This window comes from Struthio camelus, chromosome 18, assembly GCF_040807025.1.
Source record: "Struthio camelus isolate bStrCam1 chromosome 18, bStrCam1.hap1, whole genome shotgun sequence".
Taxonomy (NCBI): domain Eukaryota; kingdom Metazoa; phylum Chordata; class Aves; order Struthioniformes; family Struthionidae; genus Struthio; species Struthio camelus.
The window spans coordinates 7,609,936-7,621,451 of NC_090959.1; the positions used below are offsets into that span (position 1 = coordinate 7,609,936).

General features: G+C 63.8%; 1 protein-coding gene and 1 long non-coding RNA gene across 7 annotated transcripts; one reads left to right on the forward strand and one right to left on the reverse strand.

The window, feature by feature from the left end:
• Nucleotides 1–325: 325 nt before the first annotated feature.
• DBNDD2 (dysbindin domain containing 2) lies at nt 326–7,367 on the reverse strand. Of its 2 annotated transcripts, none has more exons than XM_068912044.1 (4): nt 7,268–7,367; nt 2,488–2,640; nt 1,837–1,980; nt 326–919 (listed from the first exon to the last, which is right to left on the reverse strand). In XM_068912044.1, the coding sequence occupies exons 1-4, from the start codon at nt 7,308–7,310 to the stop codon at nt 711–713; spliced, it is 549 nt and encodes a 182-aa protein (XP_068768145.1). In that variant the 5' UTR covers nt 7,311–7,367; the 3' UTR covers nt 326–710. The 2 variants fall into 2 exon arrangements, with proteins under 2 accessions (XP_068768145.1, XP_009669420.1); XM_009671125.2 differs by lacking the exon at nt 7,268–7,367 and adding an exon at nt 4,231–4,364.
• LOC104141701 (uncharacterized) lies at nt 333–9,116 on the forward strand. 5 transcript variants are annotated; one of them, XR_011135241.1, is made up of 8 exons: nt 333–468; nt 753–934; nt 1,878–2,006; nt 2,144–2,313; nt 2,510–2,729; nt 3,291–3,397; nt 3,885–7,144; nt 7,820–9,116. It is a non-coding gene; the product is annotated as an uncharacterized lncRNA (long non-coding RNA). The 5 variants fall into 5 exon arrangements; XR_011135242.1 differs by having other exon boundaries at nt 2,242–2,313; XR_011135240.1 differs by lacking the exon at nt 2,144–2,313 and having other exon boundaries at nt 3,885–4,217; nt 4,337–7,144.
• The last annotated feature ends 2,400 nt before the right edge of the window (nt 9,117–11,516 follow it).

Sequence of the window (11,516 nt, forward strand, 5' to 3'; positions counted from 1 at the left end):
GCCCCGCTGGGCTCGCGCAGGGTCGCTGGCAGCCCCGCCTGCGATGAGCTGTGTCCGTACTCTGGCTGCCTCCCGCCTGGAGGGAGCGCCGCCGTTCAGTACGGCGAGCTGCTCCCGCAGCGCCAGGCCTTCCCTGCGGCGCGAGCCGAGCGCCGTGCCGTCTGCACCCGGGCCCGGCGCTGGGGCTGGCACGTGCGGCGCGAGGGCTCCTCTGCTCCCGAGTGGCACCCTTAGCACCCTGGGTTTGTGCCTCTCCTCCTGCAGTCCCCACCGAACCCCCGACCCCGGCGATCTGCTCTCTCCCAATAAGACGCGCACCCGCTGCTTGTTTAGCTCGGAGTGTTATTTCTGTGTGTGCTGTCGTTAAATGCTTGTCGGGCAGGATCCCCGTCAATGGGACGGGGGAGCTGCGATCCCAAGGGAGGCCTGTCTGGGAACGGTACGGCTGCGGGATGCTGAACGTTGTGGGTGAGTGAAGCAGGGAGTGTTAGCAGCAAAGCCTGAAGAGTTAATTGGGGGAGCCTACGCTACCCTTCTGCCTTGGCTGCCTGGAGAACGCAGAGGGAGAGGAGGGGAAAACCATCTCTCCGCTCCTGCAGGGCAGCAGTCCAGGATGGGGTTTACTGGGTGGGAGTTGGAGCCAGCAGCTTTCCTTTCTCCGTGTTGGCAGGTCCATACAGAGGAGGCTGGGAGCCGGGCAGAGCTGGCCGCTAGCTTCTTGCCACCTGCTCTTTAGGACTGTCCTCCTGCAGGTCCTCCTCGTCCGACTGCACCACGGGGGTCTCGGCCCCTTCCTCGCTGGTGTCCAAGCTGTTCAGGTCCGTGGAGACAGAGGATGTGGAGGAAATGCGAGACTTGGCCTCGGCTGCACTGGGCACTTGCAGGGTGATTTCCTCCGGGCACTGGCTGGCATCTGCTCCTGGAGGAGAGAGAGGTAAGAGGAGAAAGCAAAGGCTTTTGGAGGTCTCTTGCTCCCTGAGCTTCATGCGTAGCCTCTCCTACCTTACTCCTCTGCAGGATACGCTTCCCTAGGCACTCCCAGCTGCTTCCCTCTTCACCCCGCTTTGCTGCCCAGTGAGAGGCATGTGGCTGCCTTTGCCTGTTCCCCAGCTCACCCCGGGCTTGGCTCTGGGCAGCGTCTCACATTCCTTCCCCATTTTTGGCAACGGAGCCTTCTCTTGTCTTCTCAGAGACGTGGCTCAGAGCTGCGTGTGGCCATCGGCTGCAACCCGTGAGATCTGTGAGGGAGGTGTTTGGCTTGGCCTTGGAGTGAATCACTGCAGTGCATATGCATGGGGAGGAAGGTCCTGGCACCCCAGGCTTTCCTTGCAGGGACCTAAGCCCATCTGCCTGCTGCTGGCTCACAGGGACTGGACTGCAAGGTGGAGGGGTCCTGGAACCTTCCCGCTCAGCCCAGTGAGCTCTGCCGGGTTGTGGGGACTTGAAAAATCATGACAAGACAGTGGCTGCTCCAGAGAAGTTTTAGGACGTGGGATTTCAGCTCCACAGGCTCTGGAAAGGGCCTCTGCTCTACTGTCTTCAGCAGAAGCTAGTTACAGGAGTCCGTATCTCAGGGCTGCCCTCTGGGATTAGATGCTCTGCAGCTGAAGGTGGATGCTGCCATGGACCAGCCCAGAGTGAGATCTTCCCAACCCTGCAGTCCCCAGCACCAACTGGCCGTCTCTGTACGGGGGGCGTGTCTGTGCGCGCACGCTGAGCGTGGGAGCGGGATGGACGAGGCAGGGTGGTGTGGTCTGAAGAACGAGCCAGCTGGTGGGTGCAGTGGGGCAGGAAGAGCTCCCAGCCTGGCCTGTAAAGGGCTCAGACCGCACATACCTGGCAGGGGCCCAGCAATGCTGCTCTCCTCTGTCCCACAGCCAAGAAACACGTCCACAGCGTCCTGGTCTGACAGGTCCATCATGTCCATCTGCTCCAGCATGTCCACGTTCACCTCCATGGAGGAAATGCTGCCTAAGGGGGCTGCAGAGAACGAGGGCCGGCAAAAGGTGAGTGCTCCTGCCAGGCGAAGGGCACCATTAGCCCTGTGCTAGCAAGACCAGTCCAGCCCACAGACTCCAGGCAGGACCTGGAAGAGGGAGACCAGCCTTGCTGTGGAGAGCTGAGTTCCACTTGCTGTTAAGAGGTCCCCGGGAGAATTGTGCTCCCTTAAAACATCCCTTTGGAAGACTCTGCTTTCTCACTGCCATCCTTGTTCCTGCTCCACACTGCTGTCTGGAGAAGCCCGTCTCAATCTAGTGACTATGGAGGGAGCCAGCCTTGGTACCCAAGTTCAGTGCCTGCCAGTTAAGTGGCGTGAGTAATCCACACGCACACCCACGTGCTGTGTGTGCAGCGCTGCCTCAGTGCAAGACACGTATCCCCAGCTACCTTTAGACTGGCAACACCCCCAGCCCACCAGTCTCTAAGGCCTGCGTTGCTGTTCCCTGAAACGCCCCCAATTCCCACGCTGGTGCCCCCAGCACTTACGTCTCCGATGCTCTATCTGCAGGTGAGACATCGGGAAGAAGAAATCCACGTCGTGCTGGAAAACCTCCTCAAAGAACTTCTGCCGGTCCCGCAGTCTGAGCTGCTGCTGCATCTGCTCCGCATCCAGGCTGCGCTGCCCCTGCTCCATGTCGGCTGGGGAGGAAGGAGAGGAGGGTCGGGACAGGCAAGGCTGTCCCAGCCCTCCTCTCTGTCCAGCTCACGTGGTGCCGCTGTGCTGGAGGGTAGGTGATTCTCTTCTGCTCTGCTTTACTGGTGCACGCTAATTTGGTTGCCGTGAATAGATACTACACGCTAAAGCAGCAGTGCCACCAGCACTTGCTGTGTTGCAGCCTCAGATCTCTCTTTTGAGATTCAGGGCAGCCAGGAATTGGAAGCTTGTATGCTACATTCACTTTTCATGAAGTGAATTGTTGGAAGGGACAGGGTGTTGATGTGAGTTTGATATTCAAGTTTGATATAGTTTGCACATGTCAAACTTGAATTCTGTTGCTACAAAACAAGAGGATTGTCTGTAAATACTAACATGCAGGAGAAACTCTCCCAGGGATGAGGGCAAGAAGTGGCATTAGCGCCCCACGGTTGCTGGGGCTAAGAAGCGCTCAAGGAATAAGAGGCATTAGCAACCCTGCCGCCCCCTGCACACATGCACCCCGCCGCCGCCGCTGGTCTATAAATACAGCCACACCCACGCTTGCAGGCTCCCCCGCTCGCATCCCCTGCTCACGCAGCCAACCTGGCTTCTGCCTGCACAAACGTTTTCATTCCTTTAATTCCTCCCGCAGTTCAGCGCTGCTCCCTGCATCCCAAACTCGCTTGGGTGTGACGAGAGCCCTCGGGCAGTGGCTGAAGGGAGCCAGAAGTGAGCTTGGAGCCTGCATCCTCGCCTCTGGTACATCCCTGCTGGCTTGGGTACCCGCAACAGCAAGGACCTAAATGCCACAGAGGGGCTGTGGCCGCTCCCAGCAGTGGCCCTGGCTGCTCCCAGGCCAGTGTTTGACCTCAGTTGTTCCAGATTTCCTCTCTGCCGCTCTTGGCCCAGCCGGCACAAGGAAAATGTGATTACTGAAGCAGGCAGTGCGGTAACTAGGGAAACCAAACAAACATCCTCTGCTCTCTCTGAGCACGGCCCAAACCCTCCACTCCTTGGGCTGGGGAGGAGGGGAACAGAGCAAGCGTCGGCCATGGCCCAGCATCCCCACCCTGTCTGGCAGGGGACTTGCTGTCAGCAGTGTGTGGTGGCAGTAAGACCTGAACGGAGGAGAGGGGATGGGCCTGGCAAGATATCCCAGAGATAGATGTCATTTCTTCCTAAGAGCTCTTTCTCTGCCCCTTGCACCCCTTTGGGGTATCCCTCAGCCAAACCCCCTCCTCTCCAGGCACCTGCCCTGGGAAGCCGGGTTCCCGTGTCCGCAGCACGCCGCTGGCGATGCAGCGTGACTCAGGGCTCCGTCACCGTGGGCTTCCTGCAAGAAGCTCTGGTCCTCTCTTGATCGCTCAGCGTGTTCCTGCCGTGCGCGGCGTGGGGATCCTGGCTGCCTGTGGTCTGGCGTGTCTGACCTAGGCGCTCGGCACCTGCTGGGTGTGCTGAGCAGACCCTGGACTAACAGCTGAGGTGGTGAAAGCGCTGTTCGGGTCAAGTTTTCCTTGCTAGGCTGACCGTCGGCTGCAGCCCAAGCCCTGCTCCCCCGGACTCCCTCCCTCGGCACGGGGTAAGGCAGAAACCTGCGCTGTCAGCACCAGGCTTTGGTCCCCCTGCTGTGCTGCGTGACCTCAGGGGACTGGCCGTGCCACCGCTTCCCATCTCACTGTCTCGTTTTCCGGCCCCCAGGCTGGAGGGGGATGGAGCAGCTCGCCGTGCAGCATCTTGCCAAAGGGGCCCTCGTTTGCCTAGGAGCAGGGTCTCTAAATCCTCCTGCAATGCAAATACAAAATAAACCAAAATCCTGCTCTACGGGGTAGTGGACGCTGCCCCAACTGCTGTGAGCGTGGCTGATCTGTCCGGCTCTTTCGCAGCTCGTGCCCGCTACGAGGAGGGGTGAGGGCACGCGGGAGGAAGCGGGACAGGCGCTGGCAGCGGCGTCCCTGTGGCTGAGCGGGGAACGCACGCTAGGAGCTATATTGCGGGAGAAATTAGCAGGACCTGTTTACAAAGTTGTTTTCGAGCAGTCCCTGGGGAGCCGGGCAGGAGCACTGAGATGCCGTTATGCAACGCGCGGCAGCAGCGGGAGCCGGCAGCTGGGCCGCTCGGCCCTGCCTGACCCGCGACCGCGGAGAGAGCCGGGGACGGAGCCTCCGGCCCCCTGCGCGGGCTCTCCCGGGCACCGGGGCAAGCAAACAGCCCTGCAAACAGCCCTCCCTGGGGAAATAAAGGAGAGCAGCGCTCGCTGTCGCTGCCCTTCCGCACGTGACTGCTGGTCACGCTCTCCCCGGCTGTCAGTCGCCGGGATTGTCTCATCCGGCTGGCATGTTCCCACCGAGGGACACGTTCGCGCGGACAATGCGGCCCCTGTGCGCTGCAGGGAGTTTGTCGGTACCTGCTGGTGGCCTGGCTTTTATCGCTATTGTAATGGTTATTACCCCAGCGCGCTCAGCCAAGGGGCTGGAGGCTTCTCTGCATTCAGAGCCAGGCCGTTCCCAGCTCGCTGAACCTCCCGACGCGCCTGCCTGGCAGCGCCCGAGAGCCTGAAACGGCACCAAGCGCCCCGCTGCCGGTAAATCCTTCCGGCTCTCCCGGCTTATTTGGCAGCGCAGCGTGCGGCGGAGCGGGGCCTGGCCGGGGGAACGAGGGCTGCGCGGGCAGGGGCCGGCCCCCGGGAAGGACGCGCAGGCGGGGATTTCCTTCTCGGCCGCTGTCGGGCATCCGCGTGATGCCCGACCCCCGGTTCCTCTTCCCGGCCTCAGCACGCAGAGGAGCCACCTCGTGCGGGGTTGGGGCTGGCAGGGGCTGCGCGCTGCTGGCGCGGCTGGCAAAGGGACCTGGCTGCCGGCACCCGTGCCATCCGCGTCCTCTCTGAGGGAGCTGGGGAGGGCAGGAGCCGTGGTTAGGGGCGATTCCCGGCGTGGAATTAGCTAGGGCTGAGGGCAAAAAGGAGATTTTGGGGTGCTGGGAGCAGCGGCTGAATGCATTCTTTAACCAGCATCCAGCCTGGGGGCTGAGCGCGTTCCAGTGGTCTGGCTGCCCTTCCGCCGGGAGGGGAGGCGCTTTTAATTTTGCCTTGTCCCACCGGGTCCTGGTACAAACCCCCCTCTGTGCTGGTGAATAGCAAGGGCGTATTTGGGAGTGGAGGCAAACGTTGTTAATGGAGGCCTGAGGCCAAGAGAGGTTGGGGACAGCCTTTTCTTCAGGCCACGGCTCTCTAATACCTTGCAGAGTTTTGCAGGAATACAAAGAAAGTTCTGCAAAAGAATCCGGAGGGGTGAGGGGGGAAGGACAGCAGGAGGGGGTCGAGGGGAGGTTAACGCACTTGAAATGAGGGGTCACTCCAAGTATGGGCCAGGTCCCCAGAGGATGAAAGAGCTCAGGCAGTCTGGCCCTGCCAGCCTTTGCCCTTCTCCCCACAACTCTCCCAGAGCCCCAATCCCCAACCCTGCTCGTCCCAGAGAGGTTTGGGGCGCCCCTTGCAGCCCAGCTTGCGGGACGATGCCTTGCGCTCCAGGTCACTGTGCGTGCAGGGCTGCAAGGAGATCGGATGGAGGGAAGATGCTCACAGCTCCTCTGCTGCCAAAGCATCCTACAAGAGACGGTCCAGAGATCCTGAGCCGTTCCCTGCCAGCCCTGCCCAGCAAAACCCTGGCAGGACAGAGGGCACATCCCAAGGGCTTTCAGCTCCTTCCGTCCTGGGAGAAGCAGCTGGAGGGAAGAGCTGGGAATGCCCCAGAGAAACGTGCAGGGTCGGGCTGCGCGGCGACAGGATGCCTGGAACACACCGGCGCTTGTGCGTGAACTCCCTGCACGGTCCCCTCTCGAGCTGCGCGTCTGACCTCGCGTTGCAGCAAAGCAAAAATAGCCCCAGCCCCGGTGAGAGGAAGTGCACAGGGCAAGCGTGAGGGAGGCAGTGGTTTTGGCAGAGCTGTTTGCTGGGAAAGGTGGCAGGGAGGGTGAGAGAGGGAGGACGCGGCACCCTGTGACCCTTGTCTCTGCCGCAGGTTCGTTGCCTGCGCTCTTGCAACCCATCTCCAAATCCCTTGCGTCTCAGCACTAAAAATATCCCTGCCGCCCAGAGCTCTTTTCCCCAGCAGAGGCTGTGTCATAAGACCCTGCTATTTACAGGGCCCTGATTCAATTCGCGTAGAAGTGCGAGGAGGAGAAAGCCGGGAGAGCGGCACGGAGTACGAGGGGGGACAGGCCGGCGCGGCGAGCGGCGGGGGGCTGCGCTGCTGGGGCGGGGGTCCCTGCGGCCCTGCCGCCCGGGGCGTTTGCTCTGCTCAGCCTCCTCTTCCCCCTTCCCCTAAGCGCTCGCCTCGGCGGCTCTGCGGCTCCTGGGGACGCCGATGCCGCTTGGCGACCAACCCGCGGCCCAACAGGTCGCTGAGCTCAGCCGCTTCGCCCGCGGAGGTGGCCCCGGCGCCGCCGAGAGCATCGCCCGCCCCGGCCCCGGGCGCGGCAGCCCCTTCCCGAGCCGTCCCGGCGCGGCAGGTTGGTGCCGCGGGCAGCGGCCGCGCCGCCGGCGGGCGAGGAGCCGGGGGGGGGGGGGGGGAAGGCAGCGGGGCCGCCGGCCCGTCCCGTCGCGTCCCTCCTGCCCCGACCGCCGGCACTTACCGGGCAGCCGCCGGCTGCGGCTCTGCGCGCCGGGCGCCGACATGCCGCGGCGGGGAGGCTGCTGCGGGCCGGGCTCGGCGCCGGCGGCCGCCCCCCTCCCGCCCGTGCGGGGCGGTGCTCGGCGCTGCACGGGGCGGTGCCGGCGCCCCCGGGGGCAGCCGCGGGCAGGCGCCGCCGCGGCGGGCCGGGCTGCGGCGGGCGCGGGGCCACCCCCGGAGCCCGCTGGCCCCGGAGGGTCCCTACGCAGGGTGCCAACGGAGGGCTCTTGGTCCCCGCGCAGGATCCCCAGTCCGTGTGGCGCAGGGACCCCCTGCGCAGGGTCCCTGGTCCCTCTGGAGGGTCCCTAGGGAGGGCGCCCCTGCAGGGTCTCTGTGGAGCGCGGGGGCCGGGGGCCGGCAGAGCTCTCTGCCCCGCAGGGTCCCGCTGCGGGTGCTCTGCTCCGGCAGGAGCTCTGCTACGTGCGGCAGGGGGTGGCCAGGGCTGGAGACGGGGTCCTCTGTGCCGTGGTTATGATTCGTGCTTTCTTTGTGCTTTTCTTCTCTAAATGCCCAGCTCGTGCTCGTATGCTCGTGCAGGAGAGACGACAGCACGCAAGGATGGACTGCGGGCTCCTTCCTCGGCTCGTCCCTGGCTTTCTGAGGTCCCCTCCCCCCCCAGCGGTACCCCTGAGATGCCGTTTTGGGATGTTTTTCTCCCACGGTTGGTCCACCACATTGAGGCTGCTCAATGGTGGCAAAGAAGCAGACTTGGCCCTCTGCCTCCTTCCTGTATCTCAGCAGGGTGACTCAGTCCCTCGCCGTGCCCAGCTCCAGCTCTGCACACAGGCCTGGTCACAGCAAAGCCAGGAGAAGGGCCGTGACAGCCGTGCGGAGAGCGAGGCCATCCCCTGCGCGCTTTTCTTTGGCTGAAAGGGAGTTTCCAGTGTCTATGGTGTGTCCTGCTGGCCCCTTTCTCAGTGTGTTTATCTCACGGTCTGGCTGACTAAAGATAACGGGGTATTGTTTGTATCCCAGCTCTGTTTTGGCTACTGTTGCTTTGCTGTCCCCCCCTTGCCTCCCGGGAGCTCCTCCTGGGAAGCCGGTTTGCACCCGGGACCTGTTGCCCACACCCTGTGCGCTTGCACATAGCTGCTGGCTTCGGCTCATACAGATGACATCGGTTATGAGGGCTTAGCTTCGTCCACGTGAATGCTTGTCCATACCCGAAAAGCACTCTGTGTCCTGCCGGGTGGTTTCCACCTGAGCATGGGATCCTGGAGGGCTCAGGGGGTCCCAGGTGGGTGCAGAGGACGGGGGGGATGTTCAGCACTGTCCCTAAGGAGCCGTGGGGATGAGTGTCTGCAGCCTCTGCTGGGTCCCGGCTGGCGCGGGCTCTGCTCACGGTTCCCCGTGGCCTGGCACAGCGTCTGGGCAGCTTTCTCCAATGTCAGCCGTCCTTCCCGACCCCCTGCTCTGCACCACCGGCGGGGAAGCCAGAGGCAGGACCAGGGAATTAGCTCAGGTCTCTGCTATGTGAGATGTCTGTGTCGACTGGCACCGGTTACTAACGCGAGGCTTTGGGATGGTTTCCGTGCGCAGAAGTTTGCCGGAGGCCACCGAGTTCCCTGGAGCTCATCGTGCCCGAGTCCCCGTGCCGGGGGACGCAGCGCGTGGGTGATGACAGCGCGGAGCGACGCCGCGCACGGGCACCCCGCTGCTGCCTGCCCGCCGTCCTGCTTGCTGGGACGCTGCAAGGGGGAGCGCTGGGCTGGGAAAGCAGTGAAATCATCAGCACGGAGACTGACTCACCCTGGCTCCTTGGCGCAAGCCCTGCTGCTCAGCGGGGCACCCATTTTATTCCAATTAAATGAACGCAGGCAAAGGCAGCTCCACTGGATGATTTTTTGCTCGTGGCCAGGCGTGCCTGCCCCCCAGCCAAAAGGGGAGCGGGGACAGGGGTGACACTGAGGTGGGGGGAGAGTCTCCATGGCTGGTAAGAAGCCCTAAAAACAAACCTCATCAGCCCCAGGAGATACCTGCAGGGTCTAACCCTGCCCGCGGTAGCATCCCTACCTCGCTGTGCTTCCAGTAAAGGCTCAGGACATTATCTTGTGTCAACAGCGCTGGCCTTAACCGCAAATGCCCAGGTCCGTGGGAGGTGTCGCCTGGAGATGCAGGTCACAGGCCCAGGTAGGAGTGATGTGTGTTCGCGACACAGGGACCAGCTCATGCCGAGAGCCCCCGGGGAAGCCAGCCTCAAAGCGTGGCCGTCACGGGGAGAAAATGTGACATGACTGGTTCCTCCTGCCGTTGCGGCTCAGGTTTCTGCCCTCTATTGCAGGTTTGCAGAAAGCAGGAGGTGAGTCAGGGCGCTGTGGGGTGGCCGAGCTGGGAAGGAGGCAGCAGCGGCTCCGTGAAAGGTGAACTGGTGCCCGGCAGGTGAATCATTCAGTGAAAATAGCTCTTACGCTTTACAAGCAATGCATGGAGGGGGCTGGAAGCGAGACACAGCTTGATTTGTTCAGTAAATTGTGGAGTAACAAGAAAAATGAGCTTTCCACCACGGACAAAGTAAGGTCTCTTTCCCAGGGAATGAGGCAATAAATTGCATGGGAGCAGTGTGCAGCCTGCGCCGGGTGACTCCCCAGTGACCCCCCTTCCCGCCGCTCCCTTACAAGGGGAGATTTTAGCTGGGGACAGCGGGGAGACAGGAAAGCCGTAAACAGCCCGAGAGGAACGTGGCTGCTGAGAAATGAGTGTCGTGGCCGCACCAACGAGGCCAGGAGCGAAGAGCGGGGAGCGCGCCGGCGCTGCGGGAATCGGCCGCGGGACTGCAGGAATCAGTCGCGGAGCCGTGGGAATCGGCTGCGGCACCGGGGGCTGCTGGCCCCCGTGCCGTGCGGAGCGGAGTGGGACCGGGTGCCGTGGCCGGGTGGGCGGCTGGCACGGCCGAGCCTGGCCGCTTGGCGGGGGGCAGCACGGTGCCCAGCGCCCCGTCGGCCTCCTGCCAGGTGGTTTTGGAGCAGCTCCCAGGCAGGGCTGGGGGGGGGGCCAAATTTCTTCGTCCCAGCCCCGCAGCCTGCCGGGGCGTCCCTTTGGCTCTGCCGCGGGCTCGGGGTGCAAAGCCAGGCTGCGAGCAGCTCGCGGAGCCGACCGGCTCCTCGGCCGCGAGGGAGGGAAGCCCTGCGGGTCTCAGGGCTCGGCGTCCACGCGCGGCGTGTCGGGAGGCTGCGGCCGGGCGCCGGGGGCGTCGCGCCCCCGCATCGGCAGGCTCCACACCATGCAGACGTCGCCGACGGCCAGCTGTTGGCACGGGAGCTGGTAGAGCTGGGAGGTGGTGCGCGGGCAGCAGGACACCCAGCCCCTGCCCCGAGCGAAGAAGGGGTATTCCCGGAGCACGTCCGCCGACACCTGGGCAGAGGGCGAGCGGGGGCCCGGCGTCAGGCTGGGGTGCAGAGCAGCCCCGGCGTCCTCCGCGGGCGCCCGCTCGCCCCGCCGCTAGGCACCGTGCCCGCACGAAGAGACCGCTCTAGCGGAAAAGCGGCCGCCTAAAGCAGCACCTAAAGCTCCTCCCCAGCGGCATCAGCCCCTTTCGCTCCCCCCACGTCAAGAGAGGTGACCAAGGCCGTGCAGCAGGTCGGGGCAGAGCGAGGGTTAGGCCGCTCTCGCCCTCCCTGGCCGGAGGGGCTGGCGCCAGCCTGGCCTTAAGACGTGCCGCTGACTCAGGGGTCAGGGTGCCAGGAGCCATGCAGTGGGACTGGCGTGTCCCACTGTGGGGCAGACGCTTCGGAAGGGTCCCCGTCGGGATGAGGCCTGAGACTTGCTGGGCTCCCTTTAGGTCTGACTGCACTGCCTTGATTTCCCTGTGCCTCGATTTCCTCTGTGCAAGGCAGGGCTCACCACGCTTGCCAGCCTCCTTGCAGCTAGCCAGCCCTCACTGCCGGCTCCTAGCAGTTTGAGTTTTGGGGGGAAAACAGCACAGGTCTCCCGCGTGCTTGGGCGGGGTGGGCGGGCAGGGGGCCCCGAAGCCACCGGATCCTCCGTCCCCGGAGGATGGTGCCGCTCCTGCCACGCACCTGCCTGTCCTGCTCCCGGAGGTAGACCTGCAGGGAGGCAAACCCGGCGTGGGGGCTGCTCCGGATACCCTGCACCACGCAGGAGCCGATGCGCAGCTCCGGGCTGGCTCCCGCGCACCGCAGGAAATCCTCCGTCCGCAGCTCCTCGACTCGCTTGCGCTCGCCGCCGGGCAGCACCGTCAGGGAGCCCCGCTG

Excerpts from the sequence above, each read along its gene's own strand:
- DBNDD2 (XM_009671125.2), bottom strand. The coding sequence starts at position 4,309 with ATGGGAAGCGGTGGCACGGCCAGTCCCCTGAGGTCACGCAGCACAGCA. Across the intron at positions 2,641-4,230 it reads GCCTGGTGCTGACAGCGCAG|CCGACATGGAGCAGGGGCAG; the intron begins GTTTCTGCCTTA and ends CTTCCTCCCCAG. Across the intron at positions 920-1,836 it reads CATTGCTGGGCCCCTGCCAG|GAGCAGATGCCAGCCAGTGC; the intron begins GTATGTGCGGTC and ends TCTCTCCTCCAG.